Here is a 16,996-nt window from a genome sequence, read left to right as displayed (position 1 = left end):
TTATTATTCTATTTTTTATTTTTTTATATTTTTCCTATAATTTTCCTATAATTCATAATTACATAATTAAATACTGCACTTTTACACTTCTACTCCTCTAGCTAATTCTTACTCCACTACATTTATCTTACTCTTTTATGCAGGTATTACATTACATAATAACTTAATATTACGTAACATTTTAAAGGAGTCATCCTTCATACTGAAGAACCTACTTTAACTTTTGATACTTAAAGTATATTTTGCTGATAATACTTCTGTACTTTTACTAATGTAACATTTTGAACTCAGGACCTTTACTTGTAATGGAACATTTTTCTAGTACTTTTACTTAAATACAGGCTCTGACTACTTCTTTCATCACTGACTGTGCTGGTATTTCTAAGTTCAATTCATCCAGTTTCTTCACTTCTATAGAATATATCCACCACCAGGGATAGGTTCACATATTTTCAGGTTTAAGTTATGATAATACACCACATGCCCATGTGTATGCTGAAAAACGTTTTGATCGCTGTAGGTGTTCCTCTTCGCCATATTGTTTGTTTTTGATTTGGCACCTTGTCGATATTTAATATGTTACGTTTGCACTCTTTCCAACGTTGTGCTGCGACTGTTCCACAACACTCTCCCTTTGGGTAAGGGTAGAAGTTCTCAGGGCTGACAGCAGCTCAGTCTATAGGGACGTGGCTTGGGAAACAGAGAGTCGCTAATTCAAGTCCCTGTACAGACCAAGCATGGAGCATGGACTGGCAGCTGGGGAGGCACCAGCTCATCTCCTGGGCATGGCCAAAGTGCCCTTGAACTGCTCAAGGCGCCTATCCAAGGCAATCCCATTGCTCACACATCTCTCCATTCAATGCATGCATAGGTCCTGTGTGTGCATGTGTGCATATGACAACATCCCCGTCCGAGATTAATAAAGTATATCTTTTTCTCGGAAATAAAGTTCTAGCTCCTCCTGATATTCTGTGTCCTTATATGGTTGTTGTTTGATATGGAAATTTGACCAATTTTAGCAAGTTTTAGGAAGTACTCGTTTGAAGACATCAGGACTTTTTTTTATCGTCTCATTTGAGGACACTGGGACTTCATTATTGTTGACAGTGTTTAGTTTTTTATACTTATCGGGTCCTACTGATCCCAAACAGCTAGGAGAAATTAAAATGCATACCAAACAAAAGTTCAGGTCTCAGGAGGTTCTTACCTTCTCGTATATTGGTCAAAAACAGGTCGCTGTCCGAGTAGTTTCAATGTATGTGATGGGGGGGGACAAAAATGGGGCTTCAACAGCGTGAGTTATCCAAATCAAGAGGGTATCTTCCAAATGTAGTCTTTTTGGTATCAAAATACTCACATTAGCAGTTCTGTGAGGCTCTACATCGGCACACTGGTTCTTTGAGCTCATGACAGGTCATGCTATAGTTGAGACACTTCACTACACTAAATATGTCAACCTTAAGCAAGAATAAAAGTCAGGGGATCAATAACATCAGCAGAGTTCATCCTCCAGGGACCATGAATGTCTCTACTAAATTTCATGGCCATACATCGGAAAGGTATTGAGATATTTCAGTCTGGACCAAAGTGTTGGACGATCAACTGACGGACAAGTGTTGCCATCCCTAGAGCCACAGAGACCTTACGAAGGCATCTCTCCAAGAATTAAATACATTTTAAGAATGACAGCTTACAAAAAATAACTTTACAGAGTTTACTGAAACTTAACTAAACTTCACATGTGCAAATACATTCTTTCGTTTGTGTTAAAATACAGCTTTAAAGAAAATTCCGTATGTATCAGGAGAGTTTATTCACAAGGATAATGGTGTGACTGACAATATGACTTTCAGGCTTCTTCAATACAATCGGCCTCAGTTAACTTCCAAGACCGTTATCTGACTGTCAGCCGAATCCGCCTCCCTGTTTCCTCAGGCTGAAGGGCGTTTGCAGGATTCCTCCAACAAGACCCGACAGAGACCAAGAATCCAACCTCACCCTTCAAACCACAACCTCTCTCTGTCTTCAACACAGTCAAAAAGCTTGGGGGGAAGACACAGCATAATTAATGCACAACAGACACCTTTCATGCACTCACACATAGAGTTTGAAGAGGAAACAGAGATCAACAGAAATTTTACAGCTCAAACAATGACTAAGCTTACAAAAACAGCAGTGTTTTAGACGATGGAGTAACATACATCTAATTGTGACCACATGGATTTACAGCTCTAAATGTCAGCAGCCAAACCAAGAATTCCTTTTGTGTCTGTAGCAACATTTCCTGTCATCACTCGGATGATATTACGTAAATATTTCATATTCTTTTGCTTATTTCCTAAATTACTTTTACACCACCCACTAAGTTGGGCAATTTGGAAGTTAACTGAAGTTGGTGTTCTTGCCAGTTGTCTAAAAGTGTCACCACTGTAAAAGTAAACTGCACCTAAATCTATCTGATGTACGTATTTTTACTAACATAACAAGTCTATTCTTGGCATTTCATGCACATGCATGCTTGAAAATGGGTTTACCGTTGCATGCACCTACTACTACCTGAAGTGCTCTAGTATCAGTAGAATCAGTCTGGATTGTTTTGGTGTGAGTTGCCAAATGTCAGAGATATCGGCCGTAGAGACATCTGCCTTCCCTACAATATTATAGAACTAGATGGCACTCGGCTTGGGGTGCTCAAAACACCAAAAAAAAAAAACAAAAACAAATCTTAAAAACTCAACAGCAATGTCTCTTTCCAGAAATCATGACCCGTTTACTCAAGATAATCCACAGACCTTGATGAGAGCAGTTTCATGTATTGTCGTTTTACCGAACTACACCTGCCAACCGTATCATTGCGCAAAAGGAGGCATGGCTCTACTGCTAGCTCACCTAGCACCACTGAGCTAACGTTACAGCTCAGCTGAGGAGGGCACCATTCATTTCTACTAGGGATGTCAAAATAACGCATTTATTTTGACTGATTAATCACAGAAGAAATCACTCCTTGAAAAATTAACGCTGATTAATCACATTCCACGGTGCCCTTCAACCCGGTGCGCCACTGAAGGCCACAGATGATGGAGGCAGACGAGATGACGCTGCTTGGCCCCGTGAATGGAACATTTACATTTAAAAAATGGCCAGGTGAGACTGTTGATAGGAACAGTAAGGAATTTTCGTATAATTAGAATATCTAAAGCCTGAAATATCACCTCAACACAGCATTTAGCAGCGAACCCGGAAGTCTAAGCTAGCACAGCCTCTGATGCTAGCGCTAGCAGCTAGCTTCCCCAAGTCTCACTCGACCAGGTGTCCAGTCACAAATTGAGAAAGTCTACCTGTGACCGACTAACTCCCTTACAAAATGGATTGCAGACCAGTTTCGGTGGTAGACGACAGGGGGAGAAGTGTGTCCACAATCCAGCAGCTTTACTACGACACGTGCCAAAATTCATTTGAACCGAAATTTTAAAAATACTTTCAATGTAAAAGTTGATGTACATGATAAACTTAGATTAATTAATCACAGAGCATGTAAGTAATTAGGTTAATTTTTCAAATCGCTTGACAGCCTTAATTTTTACAAAATGTGCTCTCATCCGGTGTAACGCGTTACAAATGTAGCATGTTAAAGTATCATACGTTTCGCAGTAATAAAGTAATAACAACAGGATTTTGAGCAATATTATTACATTTACAATGTCACGTAATGTGTTACCAGCTAATATAAAGTTTGTTTTCATTTTTCATTTATCCACGCTGATCCATACCGCTACACGTCCACCAGTGCGCCACCAGAATATATATCCCCTAAGGGTTGCTGTGTCTTGTCATGTCATCGCAGACTATGTTATAGAAAGATGCTGTTGATTGACACATCTGGGTGATGTTTTAGGGCTGCTGTGAAACTGCGCCTACAAACAAAACAAAAAAGTTTGTCTTGGGTGCGTCGGTACAACAGACAAACAAGAAAGGTCGGTAGAAGACATATGGCCACACCAATGTCACATGGTCACAAAAAGGTCCACATGGTCCACAGGCTTTCTAGCCTGGTGACATTGGTGTGGCCGTATGTCTTCTACCGTCCTTTCTTGTACATCTTGGTGATGCCATCAAATGTGCGTTAATATGTTGGATGTTTTTCCATTCATAGTCCCTACAGCTGCAGAGCAACACGAGCACGAGCCTCTCGTCCATGAGTAGATGCACACTTCCTTCTGCGCAGTTCGGTAGAAAGAAAATAGTTCCTACATTAAACTGCTCACAACAAGGTCTGTGGATTATCTTGAGTAACTGGGCCATGACATTGCTGTTGAGTTTTCCAAATGTATTTATTGGCACTACGGCTGATGTCTCCAACACTCGGCAACTCACACCAAAACAATCTAGACTGATATTTAGCGCTACAAGTAAGAGGAAAACTATGTCCCTTAAACGCTGTTGAACCAGGATGCACTAAAAAGTAGCTTACATTAAAACACAACATGACAGAAAGAGAATTCATCCTCGTGTAATATATTACTCCCTTTAATGAACAAAGTACTTTTTTCATAGAAAAACTCTGTACGAAGAAGCCCACAGGTAGCATTCACATGCAATACAATACAATTGAAGAAAAATACGTTGGCATTGTCAGACATGTTAATAAACTCTTCCACATCACAGTCCCAATGTAAAAATATATATTACTCAGAGTCAAACTTGGCATTGTTTGGTGCGTGATTTCATTTAACATTGCAGTCTGCGATATATACAGATACCCAAATCCACACACACATACATTCATACATATACACACGTTTCTTTCCCCGTTTACTGCTATGTAATCTGTCTCGTCATCCACCCGACATGTCTCACTTCAGCTACAGTGTTTGTCCATATGTCCTGAGTTTACTGTTAATCCTCTCCTCTACTGCCCTCCCGATCCCGTCGTGTCATCACTTTCAGCACCTTGAGGAGAGCTTGGTAGCGATCCTGCTCTTCCTCCTCCTCCTCCTCCTCCAGCTCCGGCTCTCCTCGCAGCCTTCCCCTTCAGCAGGGCGCTTTCGGGGTGGACCGAGTGCAGGTGGATCAGCAGCTCGTCCTGAGATCCCGACGTCAGGCCGCACTCCTCGCAGACGTACAGCTTGTTGCGCCGCTCCTTGTAGGCGTACTTCTGGGTGACGCTGTGGATCTTCTTCATGTGGGACTCCAGGGAGCAGCGCTGGGTGAAGGCCTTGTCACACAGGGTGCACTTGTAGGGACGGACTCCTGTTTGAAAATGTGAAAAATTGTATGAAAAATGTATGAAAGAAAATGTATGAAAAATTAATCATTCTTGCATCTATTGACACGTGTAAACCAGTGGTGGAATATCACAAAGTATATTTACTCAAGTGCTGTACTTGAATACAGAATAGTGAGTGTTTTCTTTTTACACCACTTTCTACTTCTGCTCTGCTACAATTATTATAAAGCTATAGATACTTTAAAAATGAATGTTTTTACATTTAAAAAAACATATGAAAAGTTTATAAAATATAATATTTTGGTATAAATTAAAATACCCAAACATTTATACGAGGACAGCTAAATTAATTAGCCAATTAACCAATTATTCAATTGACATTTTATGATTTGCTGCTTTTTCTTTTATTTTAATTCATTTTTAATCATTTTGAGATTTTTTTTCTGTTTTTCTGCATTGAGTACTTTTACTTTTAACACTTTAGTACATTTTCCTCATTAAACTTCGTCACTTTTACTTAAATGCCATTTTTACTTATTTTTTAAGAATGGAATTAGTACTTTTATTTAAATAAAGGATTTGATTGCCTCTATGGAGGATAAAAATGACTTGAGTATCAATAAATAAATGAAAAATAAATGTATAAATAAATATGGAAATAAATACAATTTTAAAAATATAGAAAAAAATACAGGAATAAATACAGGAATTAAAAAAATAAATAAATAAATAAATAAATAAATAAATAAGTAATAAATACATAAATAAAATACAGGAATAGATAAATAAATATGGGAATAAATGAATGGATACATTTAAAAATAAATGTTGTAATAAATATTAAAAATATATCTGAATGCATGAATAAATAAATAAATAAATAAATAAGTAGTTGATCTTTAAACAGGACATAACTCTAAATAAATAGCTTAAATTTGTCTGTATTTTTCTACCACTACATTTATTCATTTATGTATTTCTGTACTTGTATGTTGAGGAGGCAGGAGGTCCTAACTACTCTGCATATATTTCTTTATTCGTGGATTTATTTCCATAATTATTTATTTAACCTCTTTTATTTATTTATTCCTGTATTTATTTATACGTTTACTTATTTTTTATTTGTCGATACTTGTATCATTTTTCGACCTCCGTACACTTCCTCCAACCCCTGGTGTAAACATGAAAGTGTGCAGCTACCTGTATGCGTGCGCACGTGTCTCTTGAGGTCAAAGGTGTCGTTGAAGCCTTTGCCGCAGAAGCTGCACAGGTGCCTCTTGGTCTCGTTGTGACACTTGACATGTCTGTTTAACATTCGCTGGTACTGGAAGGTCTTCTGGCAAACCTGCCACAACAAAGACATTTGACATTCAGCGCTTCTCATCAGAAGCCTCACACACATCATTAATACATTTTTATTTGCCATGAGACACGTGCAGGGTAAATGTTTTGTTAACATCCATGTTTGCCTGCAGTCTTCTTCTTCACTGCTAACTCTCTCACTTTAGTTTTGTCATTTGCTTTGTAAATTGATTAGCGTTTGTTATTCATAGGATATTTCACAATGGTTTTACTGGTCTTGCCCACCTAAAATGAGTCTGGCACCTCTAATCTAAAGGGTCCTTTTTAGTCACACTGGTGGAAATGGGCTTCCATTTCGGTTTTAAAGCTTCAACCAAAGCGTACCTGGCACGCATAGTTCCCCGTCGACCCCGCTGACAAACTCAAACTTTGACCTGTTGATCTGGTTACCATGGAAACCTCTTCCATGGGATCAGGGGTTTTCGTCTGGGCAACTGGCATCATGGTGGCATCCGGAGTCAGGGTTGGCGGAGCGGGAATGGGCGGGAGGGAGAGAGGAAGATGAGACGGATCGGGCGGCAGCTCGCCTGTAGTTACCTGTGGTGGAGAGAGAGAGAGATGAGATTTTATTTCACTCAGCTAAATTCATGAAGCTGTTTTTCTTCATTTCCATCACTGAGCTGCAGTTTAACACATGAAAAAGGAATTTTATTTCAAATTGAAATCATTATTTGACAATGTCGCACTTAAAGCAAAAATATTAGTTCCATTAAGACATTAACTAAGAAAAAAATACCAATTTAAGGGGCGTAGTTGTGTGTAATTCTAAAATTTTATCCACATATGCTTGTTCCCTCACCTTGATTTTGGACCGGATATATGTGGAGGCACCCTGTGACCTCCGTCTGATCTCTGACCTCTCCCCCGGTGAAGGCGCCGGGCTCTGCGGTCGGCCCAGCATTGTGCTGGAGGGCAGCTCGGCGTACGTTTGCGTGTCGGAGAGAGAGTGTTTGGTGAGGCAGAGCGGCGTCGTCTCTGCGGGGCTGGCTTCGGCTTCCATCGTCAGGACGGACGGGGGAAAGATGGAGACTGGAGGGAGAGAGGAAGAGGAAGAGTCAGCATTGTAAAGTCTACTCTTAAACCAGAGGATCCACAATACGATATTACCACAATACTTAAGTCACGATTTAATATAGTAGCATAGTAGCAATACTATGCTGTATCAAACAAGCATGTTCACTGACATCTGGAATATGACTCGTAGGTCGGCGCATTGTTGCAACACCACAATGCTTCATTTATCAGGCCCTCCAGGATCTCGCGGCAAAAAAAACTTGAATTTGCGGCCAATTTTGTCAAACATTTCGATAAAAAATGTGGCATTTTTATGTGATTTTTTTGTGGGAAATTGCAGCTAATGACAAAAAATGCAGCAAATGACAAAAGTTGCAGCTAATGAGAAAAGTTGCAGCTAATGACAAAAGTTGCAGTTAATGACAAAAATTGCAGCTAACAACAAAAGTTGCAGCAAATGACAAAAATTGCAGCAAATGACAAAAGTTGCAGCTAATGACAAAAATTGAAGCTAATGACAAAAAATGCAGCAAATGACAAAAGTTGCAGCTAATGACAAAAGTTGCAGCTAATGACAAAAATTGCAGCTAATGACAAAAGTTGCAGCTAATGACAAAAATTGCAGCTAATGACAAAAAATGCAGCAAATGACAAAAGTTGCAGCTAATGACAAAAGTTGCAGCTCATGACAAAAGGAGAAAAAAATGTGATTTTCTACTCCCTCCAAAAAATAAGTCATGTAATCACTTGCTATAATAATCATACTGAATATTACAAAAATAGCTGCATGTTTTTTATCGTTCTTTTCTTTAGTTTTACTTAATTAGTTTCAAAACATGGACTCCAATAATGTTGCAAAAAATCCTGAGTGAATATTGTAGCTCTCAACCCAGACAGTGTGACTGTAAAACAACACGTCAGCTAAACATAACATTTTAATACATTCAGCACATATTGTCTGCATTTAAATAGAGCAAATTCTTAGGTCCATACTGCAATGCCATTAGCGCAATTTGATGACGCATCTGATGACGACGACTTCTGGTCAGCCAGAAAATGCGGACAAACACGGAAAAATCGTGGGAGTTTTGAAAAATTGCAAGCCCCGGCAAATATTGCGGACTTTCGTTGAATTTGTGTTAATTATTGTGATCGCAAGATTTTCTGGAGGGCCGGGTTTATAATGTGACACATTTATCAAAAAATTGCTATTGCTATAAATTGCTGACACTCGCTATAAAGCTGTGTCATTCTAAAAATATTGATTATAGCCACCTCGAAGATACAAATTTTTCTAAGAAAATGTATAATTATTCGATGCGATTGCGTTCACCTAAAGCTCACCTGGTAGAGCGGGTGCCCCGTGTACAAAGGCTATGACCTCAACATATGTACATAGCACCTTTCTGGTCATCCAACCACTCAAAGCACTTTTTACACTACACTACTGACTTGTGACCCTTCCTTCTCTCCCATGCTTTCATGCTCAAACCGTCCTATCTAATAAAGGCAAAAAAGCCATATAATAATCTTTTAAAAAAGGATATGGTGTGGCAATAATCGGGCACCTTTGCTAAAGATTTCTTTTACTGTTTCCAATAAATGTTATTGGTTCATTTTGAAGGAAAATGTGCAAAGTGCCACACATTACAGCAACATTTAAAACACAATTTTCCTATTGAAAGAATGTGATTAACGGTTTTAAAATGGCTCTCATCATATACACAATGTTTTTGGAACAATGTTTAACCGTACAGATTAATTTGTCCTCTTACTTTTACTTGTCGACTAGTTCAGAGAGAGAGAGGGAACATCCCAAGAGTTTACGTGATTTATTTTACTCTTTATAACATTTCAAAAAGTAGCTACTGTATTTAAGTGCACTGGTTTAACACACTTTCATTTACGCCTTACTGACGATACAGTCGCCTCAGCACAGCTTTGCGTTTGTTCATGTAACTGCAGCCTTTAAAAGACAATTTATCCCTCTGAAAAAGGAGGACAGAGAGTGAGAGAACAAGGGGAAGAGAAAGAATGACGGAAACCAAGGTCGGTGTTTCTGGTACTGTAGAATTTCCCAACAGGTAGCCGGCCGGCCTGCACCGGTTCATATTTGCACAATCTCTCAATTAGCAAACACGCAGAGTTAAATATGTATTTGTGTGTGTGGGTGTGGGTGTGGGTGTGCACATGTTTGGCCTATTGTTTTGTGCTACTTATTTTGCATGCATGCACATGCCCCACATGCACACACACACACACACACACACACACACACACACCACATAACCATTACAGTTAGACTTGTCCGACCAGACAGTCTTGCAGCACCGGCTCTGAACCTTCCTCAAACAATCCACCTCCGCAGGGGTGGATGCCCGTCTGTGTATGTGTGTGTGTGTGTGTGTGTGTGTGTGAGCACAGTCTAACAAAACACCACTCAAAAAAGGGAGATGTAAGGTCATAGAAACCTTTCAGCTCTCCAACAGGCAGGTGTGTGTGCATGTTTTTGTGTGTGTGTGTTCAGGTATAGCCCAGAGGCAGGTGTGGTTCAGCTCAGCGCCGACACCGAATCAGTCGACTCACAATCAGATAAAACTCAAATGCAGATGCAAATGCAGCCCCGCAGTGAGCTGTAAAGATGAAAGGACATAAGAGCCATTCTGCAGAAGTAACGGTACGCCGTGACACACAGCGACGGCTCTGTGTACACTGTGACACATCAACTGCTGGTGCCTCTCGTGTTTAATAAAGAGCTATCACTAACTGAGCCTCTGCCCATCTCCATAATGACTTTATAGTGACTTGGGCTTGTTTGAATTTCTTTAATATCAACATGATCCACCCGGCCAGCATACGCCTAATTTTTGTCCGTGTCAAAGTGTCAGATATCTTTGAATGTTTCACTATTTTCTGACAGTTTTATGACAAAATGATAAATCAATTTATTAAGAAAATAACTATCAGATTAATTGATTATGACAATGAGGTGCAGCCCTGATACCTGATCACAGAATAAACATGATAATGTCGACAATTTAAACCAAACCCTAAGACAGGAGTCTGGACATGAACTCAAAGTTTTAGGATGCATTCACTATTCACTATTTGGTCCGCTTTAAACAAACCCTGGTCCGCTTCCATGGATAGTTCGGTTCATTTGGAGTGGTGTGAACGCTCATTTGAACTCTGGTGCGGACCAAATGAGTGAACCCTGGTCCGCTTGAAAACTGGGGGTCTCGGTTCCTGGTGCAGTTCGCTTACAGTGGGAAATGCAAACAGACTATGCAGCGAACCAAAGAGAGGAAGTGAACCAAAGAGAGGAAGTGACATAGAGCGCAGTGCATTTTGGTGTTTGGTGTTTTTGTGGTGACCAAGCCAGACTATCCTGGTGTGAATGCGCCCTTAGTGTCAAGGTCCTGCACTTTGTTTGCCAGCCATCCACCCCAACTACCTCATTCTGAAGCCTGCACGGCACATGAATGTAGAGTTTAAAGAAACATAATCCAGGCAGCGATGATGGTTTGCCACAACAACGTAATTAAGAAAGCAGTTTAGTAACATACAAATGTAATTTCTGAGACTGTGTTGGAATAAAAGAAGGGCGCTGCTGCTAAAGCTAAAGCTAAAGCTACTGCTGCTACGTTATGTATTTCAATCACACACAATCCCAGCCAATATTTGTGCGTGGGTCCCATGTGGGTCGTAAATGGGCTGAAAAATCACTGGTTCCAATATGGATCCAGCTGTCTACATGGGTGGGTTTACACAGGTTGGCCCCACATGGGTTATGCTGGTGCTACCTGGGTACCAAGATGGTCCAAAATGGGCATCCTGTCTGGGGCCCACTTGGATAACCCTCCCATGTGGGCAAATGGCATTGGGTCAATATGGAGCCCAAGGACAGTCCCATTGGGGTCCATTTTTGAGCCCATTTACACACATGGGCCCCACCCACAAATGTTGGCTGGGATTGTGCATGTGTTGTAGTCGTTCTAGAAAATATGTTGTTTCTGAAGAAAATTCGCATCAACAGCATGAGATTAAAATACATAATGTAGCTGCCGCATGTACCCCGCAGGCTTCTGAAAGAGGTGATTGGGGAGGATGGCTAGGGCGTACAAAGTGCAGGACCTTGACACCAGAGCTTTGGGTTCATTTCCAGACTCGTTTGCTGGGATGCTTTATGAATACCTATCAATAACCATTAGATTATGAGCCATTTAATGGACAGACTACGGTGAAAAATGGTGAGAATATCCACTGTGATGTCTTCGAATACCTGTTGTGGGTGAGCCAACAGCCCAACACCCAAGAACTTCTGATTTCCAATTATCTAAACAGCAAATATTTCACCTTTAATGCCCAGACACACCAAACCGACGTCAAAGAACTAGTGCTGACGAAGGCCAATTGTTGCCTGAGTCTTGGCCAAAAAGTAGCACTTTAACAAACCACAAAGACTACAGCCAACCAGCACATAAGTTCTGCACCGGCGTGAGTGGAAATAACTCTCCACACCAGCAGGCAGCGGAAGTCTGTATCCATCGTTCAAAGGGTGAAACCGGAAGACTGACAGGTTGGATTCAAGACGCTAGTTAGCCAGTTAGCATTTCAACAACTCAACCTGGTGTTTAAAGAACAACATTTACCGTGCGCTGGTCACCGACAGCACAACGATTACGAACCATTTCTGCTAAAGAGCTCAATGGCTAAATGGACCTGCACTTGTCGTCCAGATCTTTTCAGCTCACAGAGTAGCGGGCCATGTTTATAAATCTTTGTGTGGTGATGGTTTCTGTGGTGACTGCTGCCGGCTGGACATTTAATCTCATCTTGTATTGTTTGTTCACCCCTCCTCCGCCCTCATCAATGAATGCAGTGTGTGTGTGTGTGTGTGTGTGTGTGTGTGAGTGTGAGTGTATGTTTGGGGGTTAGAATGAGGGGGTTCACAATACTCCAACTGTTGCTGCGACAAGAGAGGTAGAGGGTTTAGTCGCTCTAAATGAGCTCCTTTAATATTTTCTGTCTGTCCATTTAACTCAGCGGAGAGAAAGAGAGTCAACAATCGGTAGATAACTTTAACAAACACAGGGTGTGTGTGTGTGTGTGTGTGTGTGTGTGTGTGTGTGTGTGTTTGCCAAAGGCGTACTGTCTGCAGCAGTAGGCTGTCTTTAGGGTCCGTTACATTTCCTCCCATCCAATAAACATTAACCTCACAGCAGCCTCAGGACAGACCTGACAGAGTGGAAACCCTCGCTGTGATACGATGAACTCACAAACATTATTAAAGCCCAGCTGATCATTCGGCTGTCTGATGTTATCGGCTGACATCCCGCAATAGAACGACAGTTCGGAAAATGCACTTATTCGCTTTCTTGCTAAAAGAGAGACGAGAAAATTGTTACCGCTCCCATGTTGGAGGTAAATAGGAAGCCGCTTAGCTCAGCTCAGCTTAGCTTAGCTTAGCATAATGACTGGGAACAGGGGGAAACAGCTAGCCTGGCTCTCTCCTAAGGTAGCCAGCACTTTTAAAGCTCACTAAAGAACACGTTAAGTTTTGACACATAGTCTCCGCTGGTTGCCTGGCAACAATATGATGATGACAAGACTCCAGGAAGTGACAGCGCCTGCCACATAACCCCTGTAAAAAACATAAAAACAAAGTCTTGTCTTTACACTTTTGTTTCTATAACACCTTGATTAATGAGTTTAGAGGCTCTGTGAGGCAGATTGTTAATTTATCTTCGGACTGTCTCAGCTATTGCCCCCTCCCGTCCAGTCTTTATGCTAAGCTAAGCTAAGCTAACTGTCTCTGGGCTTTAGCTTCATGTTTGACAAAAACATAACATGTGCGGCGTCAATTTTCTCAGCGTTTTTCACAAAATGACAAACTATTCCTCTGATAAACAAATTGAGTCATTATCAAAATGTCTTCTTTAGAAATTTTGATGTTAAAGCGGAAAAATTACATTAGCCTACCAGACTCTAAAACTTGACTCTAGATGAGGGTATTGGCCTTGAAAAAACATTATTAAAATAAAAATATTACTAATATTAACCTGTATATATTTGTTTATGTGTTTAGTGTGCATTGCTTTTATATATTATTAAATTTTCATCAATTTTTTTTATCGCTCAGTCACTTTTTTCTTTGCTTTTGTCTCGTGAGCTGCTGTAACGATCTTATTTATGTTGTCCTATTCCTAAATATCATTTTGTTTCACTTTTAAATTTTAAAGATGGAAGGGTTAAACAGTTTTAATCTCAGACTTTTTGCGTTTATAATAATAATAATCATAATAACAAGGACAACAGTAATTATTAATATTATTAGTACTGTTATTATTAATAATACAGAGCAGGATAACCTGATTCTTGTCACCTTTCTATGGGCCTTTGTTACATGAAAATGTTTAGATGACAACACCACATTTCCTGTTGATAATCTAGGTTTTATTCATGTTGTTATTCATAATTTTATGTTCAAATTTCTTTCTTTCTTTTTGCTTTTTCTTCCCACTGACATACTTTGGCTGTCCCATACAGATAACATTTTAACAGTGTGTCCCGTCTCATCATCTTTATTAAACTCTGTGTATTGTACTGTATTTTTAAACAGTGTTTTGCCCGATTTCAAAACAAGCTAATGAGTAATACACACTTGTTATGTGTCTAAGTCAGAGGCAGATTTAAGACCAGTGATCCATCAGAAACAGGCCCTGGAACATGTTTGTGGATTAAGAAATAAAAATAGTCTGCTACACCAACACACTGCACACACACCTACACACACAGAGACACACACAGTGAGAAAACTGTCCAAACTGATGGCATCTGGCGCCTCATAAAAGTATTCAACAAGCCTGCTTCTGACTGCAATTATCATACCTCTGTGTGTTTGTGTGTGAGTGCATGAGTGTCTGTGTGTCCTTCTGCCACCCTCATACAAAAACACACGTCGGGCAGGTACGTCAAGTAACGGCACATACCAGAAACTTTAGCTGAGACTGTTGCTGGGTTTGGTGAGGTGTGCGCAATTACGCACTGACACGCAGTTGTTTTTCTATCTTTAAGGTATATCCTCGTGACAAATTGGATATTTCGATGAATAAAATGTAACTTTTATTCGACTCAGTCTCATTTTGGATAATGCTTAAGGTCAACAAACAGTTTACAGAATCTCACTGATCAAAATAAGTAAATTAAACCGTAGGAAATGGGTCGTTTTCTGTTTTTCCGTGCGTAAAATCAGCTTCCAAAAGCTTTAAATGTGCTTTTCATGATTCCAGAAATACATGCATTCTTCTATTACGATTATTTAATGTTATTTCGCATAACTACAATTGTGTTTTAGTTCATTTTACACGCGTCAAACATAACCTGAAAATCAGCGGCGGCTCATTTCATCCAAATGTTCCGGTTTCAAACACAGCAGAGGATGTAAAAGTCAATGATTAAAAGTTAACGGTGATGAGATGAGGAGAGAGAGAAACAGACAGAGGGAGAAGGAGAGGGGGGAGGGGGAGAGAAAGAAGGAGAGCGAGAGAGAGAGGTTTAGGGTGTAGTCCGTTACTTGTTATCTGATACCGACGTGGTCTTACAATAAAAACTCCGCCGATGGCAACAATGGAGATTGTTCACAAGAGGCGTAGTTGGGTGAGAGGTGGGCTCCCTTTACTGGTCATTTAAATGCAAAGTTTGGGTGGGTGGGGGGGCAAACACTGGAGCCTGAGACATCAGGCTCATGAGTGACAGTTCACAACATGTCAGCTCTTGTGCGCTTTCAGTTGGGAAACGTTATTTCCAGTGCAGACCACTGAGAGGACCACTCATGCGTGTTATGTCTTCAGCTGTTTATTCTGATTTAAGCATGTGAGGACAAGTTGTCAAAGCTCAAACAATGATTATAAAATCACAACCTGTACTATGATTACTCTCAAGCTGTATCCAAAAGCACTGAGGTGAATGACTGGGCAGGCTGATATATATATAGGCCTATATTTGGGCTATAAGTCAGCGCAGTGTGAAGTTGTACAAGGAAGAACGCTGCAATCAGGGGTTGAAGGTCGATGTGTGAAAAGCAACGGGCCCTTGTGATAGCTCGTTAGGCCGCAGCACACAGTGACAGACATGAAAATAAAAACATACCGACGTGTGTGTGCTCACTGCTCAGATATATGGACTTTAATTAATATTTTTTATATTTTTATAATTAAATATTTGCATGTGGATACAGTCAGATTTAACTGTTTTGGCGCACAGATTAAAATGCGTTTAATAGACAGAGACAAACAAACGCAACTTCCCCCCCTGCATGCGGGAACTACGGTCTCTCTTCACGGCCCGCTGGGTTTCCCGTTATTCGGTGGCCCTGGACTGCAGCCGCCCCGTTACAATCACAACCCGACCCCCTCCCCACCCGCCACACTGACACTCCTAGTGGATCCGAAACTGCATTAAACCCACAAACCCGCGCGTAAACGCACCCAAAAACGCGTCACGACCCGCCGCTGCGTAGGTGGTTTTCTGTTTTGAGTAACAAATATGGCTCATTACAGCAGCCTGGACTCACCTGGGATGTAGACGTCCCCTCGCTCATTATCAGGCAGCTCGCTCCAGTTCCGCTTTCCCGGCGAAACATTCGCCTTCTTCACCAGAAAGGCCCTCGGCATGCTTAATTAACACCCTGTCCTTGTTTGGAGGTTAGAGGAGAAGCTGGCGACGTAACAACAAGTTACAAAAGCAGGAAACTCCAAAGTTGGGAGAAAAAAAAATGGAAGGTGTCGGTCCCCTCTTCTCCTCCTTCCTTCTTGCACCTTTCTTCTCGTTTCGTAAACTGCGTGCCGCTTTAAAGTCCCTCTTTTTCCGCGCACACCTTTGCTTTCTTTGCCGCACTCAAACAAAAAACAACGAGAAGTGTTTTCGGGCGGACAGGTGAGTCCGCTCAGGTGTGCGAGCCGGACAGGTAAAGACGAATATCACCTCCAGCGCCCTGAAATAACGGGAGTGTGTGTGCGTGGGTGAGGTAGAGGGAAAAAAACGGTGTATTGTATCCTGATCACACACACACAGTCGACAGAGGTGGGTCAAGAAGCAGCACAGGTACTCATTTGAAAAGCAGGAAACAGGCGCCAGCGCGCATGCGCGTCAGAAATAACGGTGACAAGCCGGGGAGAGTCTGGGTTAGGCCTCAGTATACCTGCTGAACCGGTTTACCCTCCCTTCTCTCTCTCTCTCTCTCTCTCTCTCTCTCTCTCTCTCTCTGTCTCAGTCTTTCCTCTCTCTTTCTCCATTCCGCTTGAAGGTGTGGGGCAACGGTGCACTAGACAACAAGAAGGGGGGGATTTGGGGAAGAGGAGAGTGAGGAGGGGGTGAAGTGCATGAAGTAAA

At 41.0% G+C, this 16,996-nt stretch overlaps 1 protein-coding gene across 1 annotated transcript; it reads right to left on the bottom strand.

The window, feature by feature from the left end:
- Positions 1 to 4,511: 4,511 nt before the first annotated feature.
- ovol1a (ovo-like zinc finger 1a) lies at positions 4,512 to 16,737 on the bottom strand. The gene is made up of 5 exons (XM_033651968.2): positions 16,179 to 16,737; positions 7,389 to 7,618; positions 6,914 to 7,126; positions 6,428 to 6,572; positions 4,512 to 5,250 (listed from the first exon to the last, which is right to left on the bottom strand). The coding sequence occupies exons 1-5, from the start codon at positions 16,276 to 16,278 to the stop codon at positions 4,910 to 4,912; spliced, it is 1,029 nt and encodes a 342-aa protein (XP_033507859.1). The 5' UTR covers positions 16,279 to 16,737; the 3' UTR covers positions 4,512 to 4,909.
- Positions 16,738 to 16,996: the final 259 nt, after the last annotated feature.

The sequence above is a fragment of the Epinephelus lanceolatus genome, chromosome 22, assembly GCF_041903045.1.
Source record: "Epinephelus lanceolatus isolate andai-2023 chromosome 22, ASM4190304v1, whole genome shotgun sequence".
In the NCBI taxonomy this organism is placed as follows: domain Eukaryota; kingdom Metazoa; phylum Chordata; class Actinopteri; order Perciformes; family Serranidae; genus Epinephelus; species Epinephelus lanceolatus.
This window is presented reverse-complemented; position numbering and strand designations above follow the sequence as displayed.